General features: G+C 43.1%; 1 protein-coding gene across 2 annotated transcripts in view; it reads left to right on the top strand.

Annotated features, from left to right (window-relative positions):
* Positions 1-433: 433 nt before the first annotated feature.
* EGLN1 (egl-9 family hypoxia inducible factor 1) overlaps positions 434-20,628 on the top strand; it is a 71,238-nt gene continuing 51,043 nt past the window's right edge. The window contains exon 1 of one of the 2 annotated variants that reach the window (XM_056113638.1): positions 434-1,826. In XM_056113638.1, coding sequence (XP_055969613.1) covers positions 900-1,826 — 927 coding nt within the window. In that variant the 5' untranslated portion in view covers positions 434-899. The remainder of the gene's footprint in view (positions 1,827-20,628) is intronic. The other variant, XM_056113637.1, reaches the window with a different exon arrangement.

Here is a 20,628-nt window from a genome sequence, read left to right as displayed (position 1 = left end):
TAGGGCCGCAGAAGCAACCTTGCAGGCAGGGCTCGGTCGCCCAAGCAAACAAGGGCCGTGTTGGGATCCCCCTCCCCGGCCGCCCGCCCCGCCCCCTTCAACCCCCCGCCCCCCCGCCCAGCGCCCACAAGGCGAAGACCTCGCGGCCGCCGCTCTCAGCAGCAGGTGTACGTCCCGGCCGGCCCACGGCCCGGCGGTCCCCGCCCTTCCGTCGCTCCCGGGCCGGCCCCTCGGCGTCCCCGCGCAAGCCGCAGCGGGGGGCGGCACCGCGCCGACCTCGTCGCGTCTCGGGCCCGCCCAGGGTGGAGCCGGCCTGGAGCCGAGGGGCGGGCGCTGCAGCCCCGGCTCCGAGGCCCGGCCCAGTGGAGCGCCTGGAGGCGGCCGCGGCGCCGCCCGTCCCCGCGCGCGTGTGTGCGTGCCCGCCGCCCCTTCGGCCCTCCCCTCAGCCTCCCTCCGCCCCCTCCGCCCTCGCGCACCGCCCGCCAGGGTCGCCGCGGGGCCGTGGTGTACGTGCAGAGCGCGCAGAGCAAGTGGCGCCCGCACGCCCTACGCTCCTCCACAGGCCGGGCCGGGCGCCCTGGACGCCGAGGCGGCGGCGGGGCTCGAGAGGGCCGGTCTCGCGCGCCGGGGCCCCCCACGGCCGAGCGGAGGCCGTCGTCCGCCGCGAAGGCCGCGCCGCTTCAGCCCGCGGCGGCGATGAAGCTCTGAGGCGGCCGCCGACGCGGCGCGAGCGGCCCCAGAGGACGAGGAAGCGGCCGGGCTGAGAGCGCCGGCTCCGACCTCCCTGAGACGAGGGGAGACGGGTGCATGGCGCAGTGACCACCCCGGCCGCTCCGCCCGATCCACGGAACCGGGCGAGGCCCTCAGGCCGCCTCCCTAACTGCTGGGCCGCCGCCGCCATGGCCAATGACAGCGGCGGGCCCGGCGGGCCGAGCGCGAGCGAGCGAGCGTACTGCGAGCTGTGCGGTAAGATGGAAAACCTGCTGCGCTGCAGCCGCTGCCGCAGTTCCTTCTACTGCAGCAAGGAGCACCAGCGCCAGGACTGGAAGAAGCACAAGCTCGTGTGCCAGGGCGGCGAGGGCGCCACCGGCCACGGAACCAGCCAGCCGCCGCCGCCGCCGCCGCAGCCCAGCCCCGCGCCGCCGGCCGCCGCGCCGCCCCGAGCCGGCGGGGCCAGGGCCCGGGAGGCCAGGAAGGCACCGCGGCGCCGGGACAGTGCCGCGGCCGCCGAGGCTGCGGAGTCGCCGGCCGCCGGCGACGCGACCAAGGCAAAGGCCAAGCCCGCCGCCGCGGCCGAACCCGCGACGGTCGCGACGTCCGCGCCGCGCAAGACTCCCGGCGGCCCGGGCCCGGCGGCGGACTCGGAGGGGAAGGAGGAGCCGCAGGGCCGCCCGTCCGTGTACCAGGAGAAGGCGAACTTGTACCCGCCGAGCAACACGCCGGGCGAGGGGCTGAGCCACGGCGGCAGCCTGCGGCCCAACGGGCAGACGAAGCCGCTGCCGGCGCTGAAGCTGGCGCTGGAGTACATCGTGCCGTGCATGAACAAGCACGGCATCTGTGTGGTGGACGACTTCCTGGGCAAGGAGACCGGGCAGCAGATCGGCGACGAGGTGCGCGCCCTGCACGACACCGGCAAGTTCACCGACGGGCAGCTTGTCAGCCAGAAGAGCGACTCGTCCAAGGACATCCGAGGCGATAAGATCACTTGGATCGAGGGCAAGGAGCCCGGCTGCGAAACCATTGGGCTGCTCATGAGCAGCATGGACGACCTGATCCGCCACTGTAACGGGAAGCTGGGCAACTACAAAATCAATGGCCGGACGAAAGTAAGTGTGCGCTGAAGGTTTGCTGGGACATCCCGTCCTCGGCGGGCGACCTGAGCCGCGTCGGGGGAGGAACGCGGCTCCTCGGTTTAAAGCGATGTCCGCCTTGACTTTCCTCGCCCCAATGAAGTGGAGAGGGCTCGAACCTCCTAGCCCCGTTCTTCGTGTCCACTGTTGTCCACCTCTGCCCGTTCAGCCCGGCGAAGCTTTAGGCTCTTTTTGCTGTTTTCCTCTCTTCTTTGGCGTTGTTAATTCACTCGGATTTTACCTACTTGGAGTTTAGTCCCCTCCAAGGAGGTGGGGGTGGGGGTGTGTTAGGGTACTACCCACAGCCAGGAATGTTACATATGCATCAGTCTGCCACCTATCAGATTCTCACTGAGAAGGCGCCCGTTGTGCCTCGCTGAGCACCAAAAGGAACATTTTTAAAAAGAAGCGTTTTGTGTAAAGATGCCTCATGTTGAGGAAGAGCTTGGCCGCTCCCCTCCCCCTCATTAGTTCTTATCCTTCTCCCAGTCCCTACTGTTTTGAAACTCACTACAAAACGGGCTTCCGTTTTCAGACCTCTCAGTGTAGGTACGTTACATTTTTAGCATAGGTTTCCTTTATTTGCTTTGTTAATATCCTTCTGTTGAAAAAGAACTAGTTTGTAGCTTCCTGGGAAAAGCCATGGAATTGGAACAGGAAGGAGGGCTCATTCTAACATCTCAATTTGGCGAAATCTCTTTGTTTTCTCCTTTGCTATTGTAGTTTACCCCCAGTGGATTCTTCAGTTCCTACCTTGTCTAATCCCTCTTTCCTCTTCTGTGTAGTAAACACTTGACTCTCTTAATACTCTTGCAGTTCTTTTTCATTTTACTTCCAGATCTTAATCTTTTCTTTGTGTCCAGCTCCACCCTAGGCCATCCTTCTCCGCCCTTCTAGACCATCAATCTTTGCCTGATTTCGTGGATTTTTTAGAGGTTGTCTTAGGAGACATCACACATGCATGTTTGTACTCACACCAGATTCGTCCCAGAATTCTTTTGTGTATGTCGAGATTATTTATTTTTTTTTATAGTCATAATGTGTGACTCACAAACTGAAGGAACATAAGCACTGAGGAAAGTTTTGGACGTGAAAATTGAGGGGGGAAGACTGTAGTGTCAAGTCTGATTGTCACTTCATTTCTGGATGAAGAAATGTCTTATCTCAGGGAGCCTCAAAAAAAAAAATGAAGAGCCACTTAATGTTAAGATGGTGTGGGGGAAAGGCTGTATCAAACACTAGCTCGATCTTAAATGAGATTTTCAGTGAAACATGCTTAGTTAAGGTGATGTCATGAAAAAGATAATGTCTGGGATTTTCACTACTCTCTTTAATTTAGCTTTCTAAGTAAAGTTCTTTTCTCTCTATTTCACTGTTTTGTCTAGTGCTCAGTCAGCCTAGCTTTTAGAGCAGTTGCTTTTCGTAGGACTGATGTTAGAAATTAGCTTCTTCCTCAGGAATCCAATCGCTGATGGAACTGAAGTTTTAAGTCATTTGACTATACATATTGTGATGATGGATGAAGAAAGGATAGTTTTAAACTCTTCAGCTTTATTTTTTGCGAATATAATTTCAGGATCTGTATCAGTGATCTTAGAGACCAATTTGTTTCATCATGCAATGTTAACTATTTCTGTATACACAGACAAACACACACTGCTTGCTTTTGGAGAATGGAAAGGGAAAATGATCAGCCACTACATATTAAGCAACCACATTGTGTTAGGTACCAGATTAGACTCAGAGCAAGCATATCCAGCGATCTTAATCCTATGAGATGTTTAGCATTTTTCTGTTTTCTGTTTGAGGACACTACAGCTTGGACTTGGCTAAAGCTTACGACTTTATGATAAACTAGCTAGGATTCAATAAATTTAAGTCATTCAGATAACATTTTGTGGGTGGGGTTGGGGGCATGCAGTAGTGGTCAGGATTTATTCCAGGTCTGTACTCAGGGATCATTTCTGGGGTGGGGGGAGGACCATATATGGTGTCAGGGATTGGATCTACATTGCAGGGTGCAAACTAAACACTTACCTGCTGTACTACCAGTCCAGTCTCTCAGATACCATTTTTTGCACTATGCTGGTTGCAAGTTAGATACAAAGATAGAGGTTACTTAGAACTCTTATGGAATTAAAAATTGACATATGTATTTTGCTGATAGTAAGATTAGCCTTATATTTGTGTTTATATGATTGTGCTTATATAAACTTTTTATTAGTGACTGAATAACATTTATTTTAGATAATGCCTAAAGAGCACTTTATAGATTGATATGTATAAATAGGTGATTGAATCATACTCAGTCCACTATAGCAGAATATGGATACTATAGGTAATTGCAGAATCTTCAGTTAGAATTTTATCCAACAGTATAGTGATTAGAAAAGTTGCATGAATGTATATTTTGTCTTAGATTTTTATAGCATCTCTGTAAAGTAGTAGATAAGCAGACCATTGGTATGTTATTCCTATTTATTGATTTAAAAAGTGAGATTCAGGAAAGTAAGGTCACTTATTGGGAGTCATACAGCAATACAGGATTTAATTTTGAGGGTTTTTTATTTTAAATTTTGAATTATGTACTCTATAAATTTCTTGTTTGTTTCTGTTTTTATTTTTGGCCACAACCAGCAGTGCCCAGGCGTTACTCCTGGCTCTGCTCCTTGGGATTCTCTGGGAACCCTATGGAGTGCCAGGGATCAAACCTGAGTTGGCTGCGTTTAAGTCAGATGCCCTACCGGCAGTACTATTGCTCTGGCCTCTACACTATCTATTCTGTATAGTTATTGTGTGTGTTAGGACCTGATAGGTGATATATAATTGTCTGTGGCTCATTCAAAATAGGCTTTGATTTTACTGCAAATTTATGCTTCAGACTATTTATCTGGCTATTATCTGACCAGCTACTTTGAAAAGCAACTATAAGAGAAGGCTTAAGTAATAAAGAGAAAAAACAGGAACATGAATGTTGCCACTAATGTAATAGCTCCAGTTTCTACTTTCTCTAGCTTTATTTTAGGGACTTCCCCCTCATTTTGTACTAACACTGACCCTTTGATCTATTATCTAACCCTTTTTACTGGCAAAAAGAATTGTATGATGTCCAGCAGGAAGGAATCTACCACTGATCTGTAAAGAGTACTATGCATTGTGAGAAATTTTAGGTGCCTTTACTTGGGGATAAAGGAGAAATACAGAGGATTAAAGATCGGGGGAAGTGTTGAACTTCTTCTGTAGAGTTTCTTAGCAAATATGAGGGGAAAAATTGTTAAGATAGAGATACTAACATCATATACATATTTTTAGAATTTAATACAAAATGTAAATTCTTCAGTTAAGCTTGTTAAACTAATCTCAAAAGGAGTGATAAAAGTAATTGAGAATAGTAAGCAGATTATTTTTCTGAAAATTTTCACTAGAACTCTAGTCAATTCCGATTGATTATAAGGAAAATCCTGTTCTTTATCCTCAATACCATAGGGATGTGATAATTTTTTAGCTGTTAACGAACAAAATCAAATGAAACTTACCTCTCAATCTACTTTCTACTCCTGGTACGTTATCTGTACTGTTGACATCCAAGATGTACAGTTGAAGCATCTTATTTATCTGTAAGGTATTTAATTATAAATGAACTTCATTTTAAATCAAAAAGTTTGTAGGGTTTAAATTTTTAAAAAATCTTTTACTTAAAAATCTGCTACCTAAAAAAGCCACAAAAAACACAGGACATCTAAATGTAGATGTTTTTTGTTTTTTGTTTTTTCCATTATTACCAAGATAAACTGCTTTGGTGTGTATCTTGACCTTAACCAGTTATAGTTATTCTAAAGCTCTCTTTCTTAGCTGTCAGGTTTGTGGTGAAGAGTTTATATATTCATACTTGTAATCTCTGATTCTTAAAGAATTCTAATCTTTTCTTGTATTCTCCATCATAAACTGAATGAAGAAAGATGCAGAATAACTGAGGTTTGACCCAATAATCTCTCTCCCCACCCTCCCCCACTCCGTTTCCCACCACAAATACCAAACACAATGCATACATGTTATAAATAGGAAGTGTCAAAGAGAATAAGTAGTTTTTTCATGTTACATATATTTGGTTAATGGCAAAAACATTGGATTGCACTTTCATGCTGTACCTTCTCTAAAAATGATACATTCTTAATTAATTTTGGCATATTCCTCACCTTTCTGTTGTGTAAAGTGGTAGGGATCAAACTCAGAGCCTTATACTTGTAAATCATATACTCAGCTTTGTTTCTTTTGCTATATTCTTGACATTTGTGGTTCTATCTCCTTTCCATCTTTTTATACTACTACTGCAAAAATCGGCTTATTGGACATTCTATTTAACTTTTCCTCATTTAGATAACTTTATTCACTTCTATGCATTTTCTTAAGACATTAAGGTCATTTTCTCTGAAGCAGGCCTATTCTGTCATTTCTTTGGTAAAAACTTTCTTTCTCTGTATTCTAGCTTACATGTTTATTCTGTTTTTTTTCTGACCTGAAATCTGGAGCAATAGCACAGCGGGTAGGGTGTTTACCTTGCACGCGGCCAACCCAGGTTCGATTCCTCCTTCACTTTTGGAAAGCCCGGCAAGCTACTGAGAGTATCACATACGCACAGTAGAGCCTGGCAAGCTCCCTGTGGCGTATTCGATATGTCAAAAACAGTAACAGTCTCACAATGGAGACCTTACTGGTGCCTGCTCGAGCAAATCCATGAGCAACGGGAGGACAGTGCTACAGTGCGACCTGAAATCTATTTTTGTTCATCTTCTCCCGTGTTATATGGAGCATGTATCTTTCAGATAATGCTTTTGGACTCATGGTATCAGCTCATAGTTTCTGTTTAATTTTTCATTTGAGAAACATTTATGCCAGATATTTCAGTGTGCTACCTTTTAGTGAGCATGGTCTTGGGTAGTTTCTATAAGTTGTGCTTTGTTCTTGCAGTTTTCTTGCTGTACCACTGTGACTTGATTTCTGCACTTGAAACATTGTGACTACAGTATGACCTTAAGATTGTTATTGAACCATTTTTATAACTTGTCATTGACTTACTCTAGCTGAAACCTTTCTGTTAAAAGTAATAAAAGAGTGGCAGGAGAGATAGTACCAGAATTAAATGCTTGCCTTGTGTGCAACCAATCCCAGTTTGATTCTAGTACCACATATGGTGTGCCTGTCTCCGCTCCCCAAACCCCTCAAACACCAGGTGTCCCTCCTAAGCACAGAGCCAGGAATAACCCCCTGAGCTTGACAAAGTGTAGCCCATTTACCTCCCAAAAACTGATAGATGGTTAAAGGCTTCCTTGCAATAGATGCTTCACACTTGTATTTGTTGATTCTAACCCTGAAATCCTGAAATGTTCTGCCGCTGTATTGGAATGCTTTATTCTTGATTATTTCCCTGCCCCCCTCTCTCTCTCTTTTTGCTGGTACTCAGGGGACCATATGGGGTGCTGGGGATTGAACTTGGGTCAGTTGCATGCAACACAAGTGCTCTACCTGCTATACTATTGCTCTGGCCCCTGGATGATCACATTTTTTAGAGTCAAGTCACAGTTTTTTAAATGCTTATTCTCCTTTTCATACCGTAGTTGATGTGACTTTATTAGAGAAAGCTAAGATTACAAATAATTTAAGAGTTGGCATTGAGACTTTTTTCTTTTTTCTTTTTTTAACAAAGGTGGACACAGCATTAACAAAGTGCTGGTTGTATTGGATATGTTATTTATGATTAGATATGATGAAGATTAGAGCTTCATCGCTGTCACCTCCTCCCTTTTCCCTTGGGAGCTTCAGTTTTCCAGTGTGAGCCAGAAAATCATGCTTTACTTTTAAATACGCAGCCATCTACTTCCAGTGAAGTCAAAGCCCCACCTCTTATTGGCCTCAATCTCCAGAGGTAGCCTGTTAGGAGTAGCACTTGATACTCTGGAGTGATGCCCTCCAGCATCTGGGTGGCCAACATCTTCTAGTTGATCACTTAAGCTCATGGGTGAGGACCAATAGCTAGAAGTCTGTGATTGAACATTGTTTCTGTACAGATGGAGTCAAGAAAGAGAGGGGCCGGAAAGACAGCTTGAAGGGTAGAGTGCATTCTTTGCATGTGGGAGACCAGGGTTTGAATCTCTAAACACTCCGGTGCACTGCTTGGTTTAGCGCAGACTTCTTCTCCTGTCCCCTAAAATAAAAAAAAATTAGAAGGAGCAAGGACACATGTTCTCACTGCATCCTGTTTTACTCCCAAATTTCATTCTTTTTCAGCAGGGCAAAATGCATGTACTTGTAACTTTTTCTGATTACCTTCTTGGATGCTTGTTTTGATAATCCATTCATTAAACAGGTAGTGATCACTTACAAGTGTGGATACTGTTTTAGAAGCTAGAAATATATGAATACTAATAGAAAAGCTCTCATTTATATGAAGTTTAAATTCTACTTGAGGAGTTGAGGGAGACAAATGTGTAACTTCTGGTAAATATTAAGACAAAAAAGAGCAGTGACTGGAGGGTCACTGGCACTGTCACTGTCCTCCTGTTGCTCATCGATTTGCTCGAGCGGGCCCAGTAAAGTCTCCATTGGAGACTTTGTTGTTACTGTGTTTGGCATATGGAATACGTCACGGGTAGCTTGCTGGGCTCTCCGAGAGGGGCGGAGGAATCGAACTCAGGTCGGCCGTATTGGCTGCATGCAAGGCAAACGCCTTACTGCTGTGCTATCGCTCCAGCCCGACTGGAGGGTATTTTTTATTTTTTAATTTTTTTATTAGTGAGACACCATGAGGTACAGTTGTAGACTTACAAATTTTGTGCGTGGGTTTCAATTATACAGTGATCAAATACCCATCCCTTCACCATTGCCCATTTCCCACCACTATGGATCCCAGTATCACTCCCACCTCACCCCCCCCATCCCCCCGATCCCACTCTGCCTCTGTGGCAGGGCATTCCCCTCTGTTCTCTCTCCTTTTGGGTGTTGTGGTTTGCAAAAGAGGCATTGAGTGGCAATCATGTTTGGTCTATAGTCTACTTTCAGCATGCTTCTCCCATCCTGGGAGAATCCTCCCAACACCCTTTATTTGGTGCTCCCTTCTCTATCTGAGCTGCCTTTTCCCCTAGCATGTGTGGCTGCCTCCAAGCCATGGAGTCGAAGTGACATCTGCGGTTGTTTGTTCATTGCAGCACTCTTTACAATACCCAGAATCTGGAAAAAACCTGAATGCCCGAGAACAGATGACTGGTTAAAGAAACTTTGGTACATTTACACAATGGAGTACTACATAGGGTATTCTTTTTGATAGGGTTGATTAGATTGGTTTTGATTTGGTTTGTTTATTCGTTCACATCCTGCAGTACTCAGGGGCCACTCCTGGCTGTGTGTTTAGGGGCTACACCTGGTGCTGCGGGGGGAATCCTGTGAGTGAGGATATAAACTTTTGTCACAGCTGCATGCAAGGCCAGTACCATAAGCTCTGTACTATCTCTCTGGCCCCAGATTATATAGTTTTAAGATAGAGACTTGAATGATAAGGGACTGGATTATGTGGATATGTGGAAGAAGAGTGTGCCGGTAAAAGTATTAAGTTAAAAAAATACAACATGGAATGTTGTTGGTGTGTTCAGAAAAAAGTAAGGAGGAGCTCATTGTGGTTATAGTGAGGTGAATGAAGGAACACAAAAGAAGATGTGATCAGTAAGGAGTTGGAGTAGGAAATAGGATTTTTGCCTTATAAGCCATGGTGAGAGCTCTGGTTTTAATCCTGGATGATATAGGAGACTACTGAAAAGTTTGTCTTGAAAGATCTCTGTGTCTATTATATGGGAGTAGATGAGAAGGAGCAAAAATGAAGTAGGAATATCACGTAGGAAAATTTGGATTTTTTTTCTTTTTTTTTGCTTTTTGGGTCACACCTGGCGATGCACAGGGCTTACTCCTGACTCATGCACTCAGGAATTACTCCTGGCAGTGGTCAGGGGATCATATGGGATGCTGGGAATTAAACCTATGTTGGCTGCATGCAAGGCAAATGCTCTACCCGCCGTACTGTTGCTCTAGCCCCATACTTAGGAAAATTTGTTTTAACCTTTTAACACCTGCTTACTGGTTAATAGTCTGTAGAGTAGTGGTTGATGCTAACTGAATTGTGGCCACATATTAGCTTGCACAACTTTATAACAATTTGTTATGAAATAAATTTCTGTATGGGTTATTATCAGTTAATATTTGAATTGTATACCTATTTGATATACCTGTGTATCTGAGATTACATAAAAATTTATTGGGCAAAAAAGAGATTACGGGTGGGAAAAGTTTAACAAGCGCTGTTCTTGACAGTCATGGTTTATTTATTTTTTTTATTTGCCTTTTGGGTCACACCCGGCGATGCACAGGGGTTACTCCTGGCTCTGCACTCAGGAATTACTCCTGGTGGTGCTTGGGGGACCATATGGGATGCTGGGAATCGAACCCGGGTTGGCTGTGTGCAAGGCAAACGCCCTACCCTCTGTGCTATCGCTCCAGCCCTCACAATCATGGTTTAGATTAAAGTAGTTGCTACAGGAGAATGAACTGTATATTGGGTATGTTTTAAAAGAGAGTCATTTAGACTCTCTTTTAAAGAGAGTGTGCTAGTGGACCAGATAGGCAATCTGAGATAAAGGAGTTAAGAATGATTACAGGATTTTTGACATGAGCAACTTGAAAGAATATAGTTTTTTCTTTAATCTTTTTGTGGGGAGGACATTTCCAGCAGTGCTCAGGAGGCCCTTGGGAATACTCCCTGTGATATTTAGTCAACTGGGCCAGATGATTTAATGCGTGGGCTCTGTAATGCATTTAGCCCAGTGGTAACAGGGATGACATGGGGGTAGGGGCACCAAGGTCTAGATTTAGTGCTTAAGTACCTCCAGGATTGCAGTTGGCAGTGCCTGGGACGTGGGGGCATGCAGTGTCGGAGATAGAACTTGTCCCTGTGTACGCAATGCATGACCCTAACCACAGTAATGGTTATTTTACCTTGCCCTCTTTGTTTTTCTTTTTTGTGCTGTACTTTTTCAGTTCTCATTTATAGTAGCTTCCCCTCACTTATCTTGCATAAAGGGCTAGAGGAATAAAAAGTTCTGTGCTTTATTTTTCCATCACGGTCACGGTTCTCCCATTATTCATCAATTTGTTCGAGCGGGCCCAGTAACGTCTCCATCGTGAGACTTGTTACTCTGTTTGGCCTATTGAATACGTCACGGGTAGCTTGCCAGGCTTTGCCGTGCGGGCAAGATACTCTCCGTAGCTTGCCGGGCTCTCCGAGAGGGGCGGAGGTATCTACCAGGCCCGGCCGGCTGCGCGCAAGGCAAATGCCCTACGGCTGTGCTATTGCTCCAGCCCATATTCCTTCAAATTCATTGTGATTTCATCTACTGTTAATGATCTTACATCCCAGTCCTTTATTCTCTAAAGACTTCTCAGCTTCTTTATACAGTGTCCTTTCATCAGCTCACCACTAAAACTACCAACAGAAATTACTACAGGAAATCTTACAGCTGCCTTGTGCTGTCAACAACAGTGCCTCTGCTTTCTTGAGCAAGAGCTACTCAGTTAAGATGTTTTATAGATACAAACGTAAATAAAAAGATATATACAGGGTTCTGAAGTGTAGGGAATGTTAGGAAATCAGCCTGAGAAGTAATCATAAATTAAGGTCCGAAATGAAACTTTCTTTTGTTTAAATGCACTTTTGTGAAGGTAAAACTAAAGTCTTGACAAGACAGCATGACTATAAAATCATCATCAACACTGTCATCCCATTGATCATCGAATTACTTGAGCGGGCGCCAATAACGTCTCTATTCGTCCCAGCCCTGAGATTTTAGCAGCCTCTACTGACTCGCCTTTTCCCAATGATTGGAGGCTCTTTCATAGCCAAGGGAATGAGACCGTTTGTCATTACTGTATTTGATATATCAAATACACCATGGGGAGTTTGCCAGGCTCTGCTTGTGCGGGCAGGATACTCTCGGTAACTTGCTGGGCTCTCCGAGAGGCATATTTTCTCTATGATTTGTTTCCTACTGTCTGAACTCCATCAGATATGTTGTAGTAATTGTGGAAAATAGTCACTCATTTTCCACATGACTATAAGATAAAATAAAAAAATAGTTCTGTTGTCATATAAATACAGATGACTGAGTGATATCTTTCTAAAATAGTAAATAAGGGAGTAAGTTAGTAGTTTGGGGGCCACACTTATAAAATAAGATATAAGAGAAGTGGAAACTTAACCCCCTTGATAATGAAACTGATCCTGAAATCAGAAATAAAAATGACCATCAAATGAAATAAAATTAAAATATAGTAGCCAAGGTACATTATCTATCTTGAAAGTTTGCCCACATCTCAAAGTGAGATGTTGTCTTTTTTCCTTCTGCAGATATCTCTTTTTCTTTCCTTTCTTTTTTATTTAGGGATTAAAATATATATATATATATATATGTAACCTAATTAAGAAACACCAATTCTAGCCATATAATTGAAGAGGTATGATTAAGTGTTTGGAGTTAAAAGATTGACCATGCATGTGCATTTTGGGTCTGTGTTTTGGACATAGGTCATTCTTACCTCTAGGCATTTTTTTTTGTCTTTTATTCTTCCTTTACTGGCATTCAGTAACCATACTCCTCCAAAATTAAATGTCAGAGTCTCAGAAATTACTTTTTAATTAGAAAATGTAATTTGAAAACAAATTTTGGGGCTTAATTAGCACTATTAATCACCCTTCTATGCTGTGCTTAGAGGAACATAGGGATTGAACCTGGGATCCTGCATGCAAAGTATGCACAACCTATTGAACTGTCTGGCTCTTCCTAACTCCCTGCTACAGTCTTCATTAGTTTACTAGATAAACCTGAGCCTTTCAATGACTTTTCCTCATTATGTTTTCTTTTTTTTTCATTGTTTTCTTATTTCTCCTTTTTTCTCAATTTCCTACAGTTTTTTCTAACCTCGGTTCTTTTTTTTTCTTTTTTTTTTAAATTTTAAAAAAATTTTTTTTATTGAATCACCGTGAGATAGATCATTACAAAACTCTTAATGATTGGGTTTCAGTCATGCAATGATACAACACCCATCCCTTATCAGTGTACATTTCCCACCACTAATGTCTCCCAGTTCCCTCCCACCATCCCCCAACAACCTCTTTGCCTCCAGCCCTCCCCCCTCTCTATGGCAGGCACTTTTCCTCTTTCTGTCTCTCCTTTTGTGCATTATGGTTTGCAGTTATATGTACTAAGAGGTCATCGTGTTTGTTCAGGGCATTCAATATTTTATTAAGAATGTAAGGCAGGAATAGCTTTTTTAACTGGGTCTTAGCTTTGGGGTGTGTACGTGACCGCAGAGACTTCCAAACATACTTTGAGTGGGGGGAAAGGTGGGCGGGAGAGATTGCCCATCCTGACTCCAAGAAAGCTTGGAGATAGCAGTCACAAAGTCTGCATATTCAGATTTTTAACAGGTTAGTATCTCTGTCAGGTTCGTCCTGAGTTGGTGGAGTCTGTCTGGGGCCATGGTGGTGATTTTAGATTGTGGGAGCAAGTGGCTGCCAGGGGCTCTGCTTGGGAGGGCACCAGGCCTACATCCCCTCTCCCCGATTTACCCTGGTTTGTTCAGCCTTGCATGGGTCTGAGATTAACTGCAGCTGTTGATCTCTGTCGAGATATTTTTATGGGTTTCTGAAGCAAGGCCAATAAATGAGCTTAAATAGTTGTTCCAGAGGTGGTATGTGGGCGTGGCTCTCACATACCTAACTTTTGGCCTTTTAATTTCTCAGAAACTTGGCCTGAATTGTTGGGGTCCATTCAGAGGCATAACAGCAATTTTGGGGTATCAGGAAGACTGAAGTTTTCTCTTCTTGGCTCTCACACTTTTTTGTGCTTTGCTGACTATCTGTGCCATTGTTTCTTTGAGCTCATTAAACATTCTCACCGTAGTGTCACTGAAGTTGTTCTCTGAGGATTTACAGAAATGGTTGGTGTTTTGAAAAAAACCTTTCATTTCTTCTGGACTTTTTTCTCCTTAATGCTTCCCCCCTTACCCCACCCAACACATCTGTGAATTCTTGGACTTGGAATTTTCAGATCCCTGCCCCACGGATCAAATTATATATTCTATAGGCTAACCTAAAGTTTGAACTACCAAAAAATGTATATTTTATTTCTGAACTGTCATTTTCAGAAAGCTTTCCCCCCCACCTCCTTTTTGTAGGGAAAGGAAAAGGGTAGTTCTCAGGGACTCTAATGGCTCCTCATCGGTAATTCTAACCAACTGCCAGGTGGCTCGATGTGAAGGCCTAAGGATTCATTGATGTTCAAATCTCTCCCATGCCATGGATTTCTTGAGCTACCCTGGAGGTACTTGGGGACCTCCAGCACCATATCTGGTATTTCTTAGTCATACACAAGGCACATGCTGTATGTAACTCTTATATCTTCTCTTTGGTCCTTGAATAGTTTTTTTTTTTTAATTTTTTTTTATAATTTATTTATTTATTGAATCACTGTGGGAAAAGTTAACAAAGCTTTCAGGTTTAGGTCTCGGTCATGCAAATATCAAACACATTTCCTTTACCAATACTTATTTTTCACCATGAAGAACCCCAATAAACCCCCACCCCCCACCCCTCCCAAAGCCTGTGAGGCAGATGAATTCTAGTTAACACTCTATCTACTTTGACTAGATTCATTGTTTCAATAAAAGATGCACCATTATTATTTAGAGTTTACCCCCCCCACATCAGACCTGCTGAAAAAGCATTGTGAAATGATTTGCTTTCTACAGCTGGGTTCAAGAATTAAATGATGTCGGCTGCGCGGTTTTGGATTTCTGCTATTTTACTTGTTAACCCTGGAAATATTTCTACTGAGAGTCAGATAATTAAGAGATTGGTTTCTGTGCTATGGAGCCATGGCCGTGCTGGAGAGCCGCTCGTGGGGGGCAACTGGTGACCTCAGTAGGGTGTGAAGGATGCGCTGGAACGCCCCTCTTCCCATTGAGGCTTTAGTCGCCCCATCACCACCGGCTCATACCTGGTTCTCCACAAGGCTCCCATGCGGCTGCCATCTCCTTGAATAGTTTTAAGGACATGTTACTGTCTTGTCCTTGTTATTATTCATGTTAACACTTGGTGCATTAATTGCTTTAAAATTACCTTTTGTCCTGATCCTCACTTCTGCTGTCTTTAAAAGTCTCTGAGGATTTTGAACTTGTGGTCAACTCTTTTTTTTTTTTATTCTTAGTATGGTATTTCTAGACCCTATTTTCCAGATAAAAATAACTCAAGCCAACATGACTTAAATTATTTTTAACTCCAAGCACTGGGAAAAAGGTTTGCTGTGAAGGTAAAATGAAGTTGTACGACACTGCTTAGATCTCATTTGATCAGGCTACAGATTGTTGTAGAGCACTTGCATAACCTTGAATATCAAGGATACCAGCTTGTATATCTTGTATCCCTTCCCCTGTCAATTATATGAGTGTCCCAAAAGAACACTTCACTTCTAAACAAAGCAAAATAATAGTGTTGAAAATGATCTCTTATGTGCTCTTCTATGTGACCTTGAAGAAAAATACTTGTGATTAACAAGCTGACATAAACCTCAAAATGCTCAGTCCTGTTGCTTTGTGATTGATGTACAAAATTAAAATTGTCAAGAGAAAAAAAATTAGGCCACACTCAGCAATGGTCAGGAGTTACTCTTGGTTCTGTATTCAGGAATTACTCCTATTGGTGCTTGGCGAACCATATGGGATGCCTGGGATTTAACCTGGGTTGCGCACATGCAAGGCTGGTGGCCTGGGTTCAATCCCTGGCACTACATAAGTCCTTGAGTGTCTTAGGGTGCGGCCCCAGAGAGTTGGAGTTTCTTATACTGCAAGGTGCCTCCCTCCTCCCAAAAGAATGTATACAGTTTTATTTTTTTTAGATTTCTTTTTTATTGAATCACTGTGAGACACAAAGCTTTCAAGATTTAGTTTCAGTCAGAAGAAGATCGAACACCCATCCCTTCACCAGTGCATGTTTTCACCACCAGTGTCTCCAGCATCCCCCAGCACATGAGGCAGAATTCCAGACCGTGGAGCCATTCCTCTTGGCCCTTGTCTTATTTGTCTTTGGGTGTTAGTCTCATATTATGTTATGTTTTATATTCCACAAATGAGTGCAGTCATTCTGTGTCTGCCCCTCTCTTTCTGACTCGTTTCACTTAGCATGATACTCCCATGACTGTCCACTTATAAGCAAATTTCATGACTTCATCTTTTCTAATAGCTGCATAGTACTCCATTGTGTAGATGTACCATGGTACCATAGACAGACCAGTTGTCTATTCTTGGGCACTTGTTTCCAGATTCGAGCTATTGTGAACAGTGTTGCTGTAAACATACCATTTTAGATGTCATTTCTACTGTGATTTTTTTCATCCCCAGGATATATTCCCAGAAATGGTATTGTTGTATCATATGGAGGCTCAGTTTCTAGTTTTTGGAGGAATTTCCATATTGTTTTCCAAAAAACCTGGACCAGGTATTCCCACCAACAATAAATGAGAGTCCCTCTCTCCCCACATCCGGGGAGCACTGCTTATTCTTTTTGATGTGTGCCATTCTCTGTGGTATAAGAGGATATCTCATTGTTGTTTTGATTTTCATCTCCCTGATGATTAGCCATGTAGAGCATTTTTTTCATGTGCCCTCTGGCCATTTGTATTTCTTTTTTGAGAAAGTTTCTGTTCATTTTTTCTCCCCATTTTTTGATGGGGTTGGAGATTTTTTTTTTCTTGTAAACTTACACCAGTGTACTGTATAGCCTAGATACTAGCACCATATCTGGTGGATATTAGGTAGCAAATTTTTTCCTATTTCATGGGCTCTCTGTATTTTGGTCACTGTTGCTCTTGAGGTACAGAGACTTCTTAGTTTAATGTAGTCCCATTTGTTTATTTCCACTTGCTTGGTCAGTGGTGTTTCATCCTTAAAGATGCCTTTAGCTTCAATGTCATAGAGGGTTCTGCCTACATTTTCCTCCAGTACATTATGGATTCAGGTCTGATATTGAGATCTTTAATACATTTTGATCTGACTTTTGTGCCTGGCGTTAGACAGAGGTCTGATTTCATTTTTTTGTGTGTATATAAATATATATGTACATATATATATGTGTGTGTGTGTATGTGTGTGTGTTTGTAATATATTTACTAAACCCCAGTCTTCCATTTCTTCCCTCAGATAAAGTATATCCTTACTGAGCATACTGGTTGATCTATCAAGAGATGATAAAGCAGTGTGGAAATCTCCAACTATTATTGTGTTGCTATCAATGTCTTTCTTCAAGTCTGTGAGCACTTGTTTTGAGTATTTTTCTGGTCTCTCATTAGGTGTATATGCATTTAGGATGAAAATTCTTCCTGATGTACACAGATCCTTTGATCATTAAGAAATGACCTTCACTTTCTCTTGTCACCTTCTTCAATCTGAAATCTATGTGGTTTGATACTAGTATGGCCGTCCAGTTTTTCTGAGGGAGTTGTTTGGTTGTAGAGTTGTTTTTTGATCTTTGACTTTGAATCTGTGTTTGTTCTAACTGTTTAGATATGTTTCTCGCAGGTAGCAGAAAGTTGGGTTCAACTTTCAGATCCATCCTGTCACTCTGTGTCTTTTAATTGGTGTGTTTTGCCCACTGACATTGATAGAAGTTATTGTTATGGGATTTTGTCCCATGTTTCTGTAGATTTTTGTGTCCTTCAGGGGCTTGTCTAGTCTTAAAGTTAGCCCATTTAATTTTCCTGCTGCCATCGTTTTGAATCTGAATTTTCTTTCTGAGTTGTTGTTTGTTTGTAAAGCGGTATTGCTGTATTGCTCCTTTGGTATAAATGAGAGTCTTGCTGGGTAGAGTATTCTTTAATTTAATTTAATAATTTAATTACTAATTATTATTAATAATTTAATTATTCAAAAATTTCATTGAATTTTTTTCACCATATTTCCTCCCATGTCTTCAGACCCCAGAGAATTTCATCAGATAAGACTGCTGTAAATCTTAAAGATGCTCCTTTAAAAAAATTTTTTTTTTCATTTTTATAAAGTTGTTCATAGCAATGGATTACAAGTATCTTGGAGTATTTCTATTTGGATTTCTTTTAGCTGCTACCTTTTGGGACTCCTGAATCTGGGTGCATGTGTTCTTCAGCTCTGGGAACATCTCAGAATCATGTCTTTGACAGTTGCTTCTTCATCAGGGTTTTCCTTCTGTCCCTTTAGGACTCCAATGATTCTTATGTTATTCATCTTGGCATCATCCTGATTTTCTCTTGATACCTGTTGTTTTATTTTGAGCCTCTTTGCCATCTTCTGCTACTGTCTGGAGATTCTTTGCACCTCATCTTGGAACTCACTGATTCTGTCCTCACCAGCTGTTACTCTGTTGCTGAGGCCTTCCACTGAGGTTTTCATCACCTGCCAAATTTTTTAGGTCTGTCATTTCTGCTTGTATTTTCATTTACATTTTCCTCATGTCTGCTCCTTATCCTCTTGATTTTATCAGCTGTGTGTTCCACTTCTACTTTGAGCTTCTTTTGCATCCTTAACTGCTCCATTCTAAATTCCTTATCTGAGAGGTAATATAGTTCAATATTACTGTTTGATTAATATGGGCTAGCAACTTCACTTACAAAATCTGGTGAGTTTCTGCATTGCTTTACCATTGTGACTTTCGTGTTTTCTAGTTTTTCCCTGTGTGTTGTTATATGTTTTGGTTCCTGCAGTTGGGCTGTCTGGTTTGAGAAGTTAGACCAGCGCATTGGGATAGATGGCTGACAGGGGAAGGCAGTTCCTGGGAGAAATGTTGGGAGGTGGAGCTTCCGTTTGGGTGGAGGGCCACCGTGGCCCACACACCTGGTTTGAGAAGTTAGATTGGCATGTTGGGGATGACCAAATGTATACAGTTTTACTTCTGTTAAAATATACATTTTATCAAGAAACTCCTGATAAAAGAATTTTTTTAATTAAATCATTGTAAATTACAAAGTTACATAAGTAAATTGCAAACTTATTCATGGTTAAGGTGTACAACGTTCCAGCACCAATTCCATTCTCAGCGCCCACTTCTTGCCACCAATTTCCTATTTCTCTGGTACCACCAAGCTTGCCTTTGTGGCAGTCACTTTCCCCCACTACCATTGTCTTAATGTTCCCTTCCCTGATCTATCCCCCCCACGCCCCACCCCAGTGGCAAGTTTTCTACTGAAGACCAGTTCTCATGCTCTTTATTTCTATTGTCTCTGGGCATTTGTTACTCTCCCACTGTGCTTCTTTTTGTCTTGCATTTAAGAGATTATTCTGTGTCTGTCCCACTTCTTCACACTGACTTCCTTCAACATGATACTCTCCAGATCCATCCACATAGCAGTAGCAGGGAATTGCATGACTTCATCTGTTTTTTTATTTGTTTGTTTGGGGGCCACACCTGGCAATGCTCAGGTATTACTATTGGCTCTACACTCAGGGATCCCTCCTGGTGAGCCAGAGGACTATATGGGGTACTGGGCAACGAACCCAGGTTGACCACATGCAAGGCAAGTACCTTACATGCTGGTTTTGGCCCCTGCATGACTTCATCTTTTTATAAGAATTCTAAAGAGCAAAATAAAAGGCATTTAAGGCATTTTTTATTTATGGCAAGATAAAATTTCTCTTTTGACCAGTTGGTATTACCCAATGTCTTTAGAACTAGGTTAGACTTTTTACATGATAATTTGTCGATTGCCTCGAGCAGGCCCCAGTAACATCTCCTTCATCCTGGCCCTGAGGTTATATTCAAGGCTCTTTAAGAGAATGAGACCCATCATTGTTACTGGTATTTGGCATACTTGGTACGCCATGGGGAGTTTGCCAGACTCTGCCCTGTGGGCAGGCTACATTTGATAGCCTGCAAGTTTGTCCAAAGTAGGAATGAGATAATAAGATGTCATAAAAAGATGTTCTGATAAGATGTCAAGGTATGCGGCCTCGCGGTTCCGGGAGCTGGATTTTATAGTCTCTGAGTCTTGGCCGCTGATGGGATTACACGGCGGCGCCAGGGGGCCAGGTGGTGGGTGTGACCCCCGCCTACTGGAATTTGGAGGATCTGGGTGGAGGACGCTCGACTCCAATCCAAGTAGGCTTGGAGATCTCGGCCCCGGAACCCGCGTGGATTTGTCCCTCTGCCAGTACCTTCATGTGTGCGGAGAGTGGTCTCAGCATGGTGGTGGCTGGTCCTGGAGGTCTTCGGCAGCCGGAGCCCCGGTCGGGGCGGGGAGGAAAGCTCAACCCGCTCCCCTCCAAGGGGCCCCAGTGAGGAACAGCCAGGCGCGGGGACAGAAGACATGATAATAATTTAATGAATATATAGGAATATTTTAATTATAAACTTGTGCAACATGTATGTACAGTTTCTGAAATGAGGTTGTCTTACATAATCTACTATAGAATAAAACAAAGTTAACTAATATGTACAAAAATAGAAACCATGACCTTAGTGAGATTGTTTTTCCCTGGAAGGCATATTTCCAAGCATATCTCTTAGGCTAATTCTTGCTTTAGAATTCTAGATATGCAGCTTTACCTTACAAAAATAAGAACCTTTATAGCTAATGATTAAAGTTAGATTTTGATTCTTTCTCTTTTCCTCTTCCACTTCACACTGTCCTGTTCCTGTTCCATGTGTTCATGTGTATGT

Source organism: Sorex fumeus, unplaced genomic scaffold (assembly GCF_029834395.1).
Source record: "Sorex fumeus unplaced genomic scaffold, SorFum_2.1 ptg000021l, whole genome shotgun sequence".
Classification (NCBI taxonomy): Eukaryota; Metazoa; Chordata; class Mammalia; order Eulipotyphla; family Soricidae; genus Sorex; species Sorex fumeus.
This window is presented reverse-complemented; position numbering and strand designations above follow the sequence as displayed.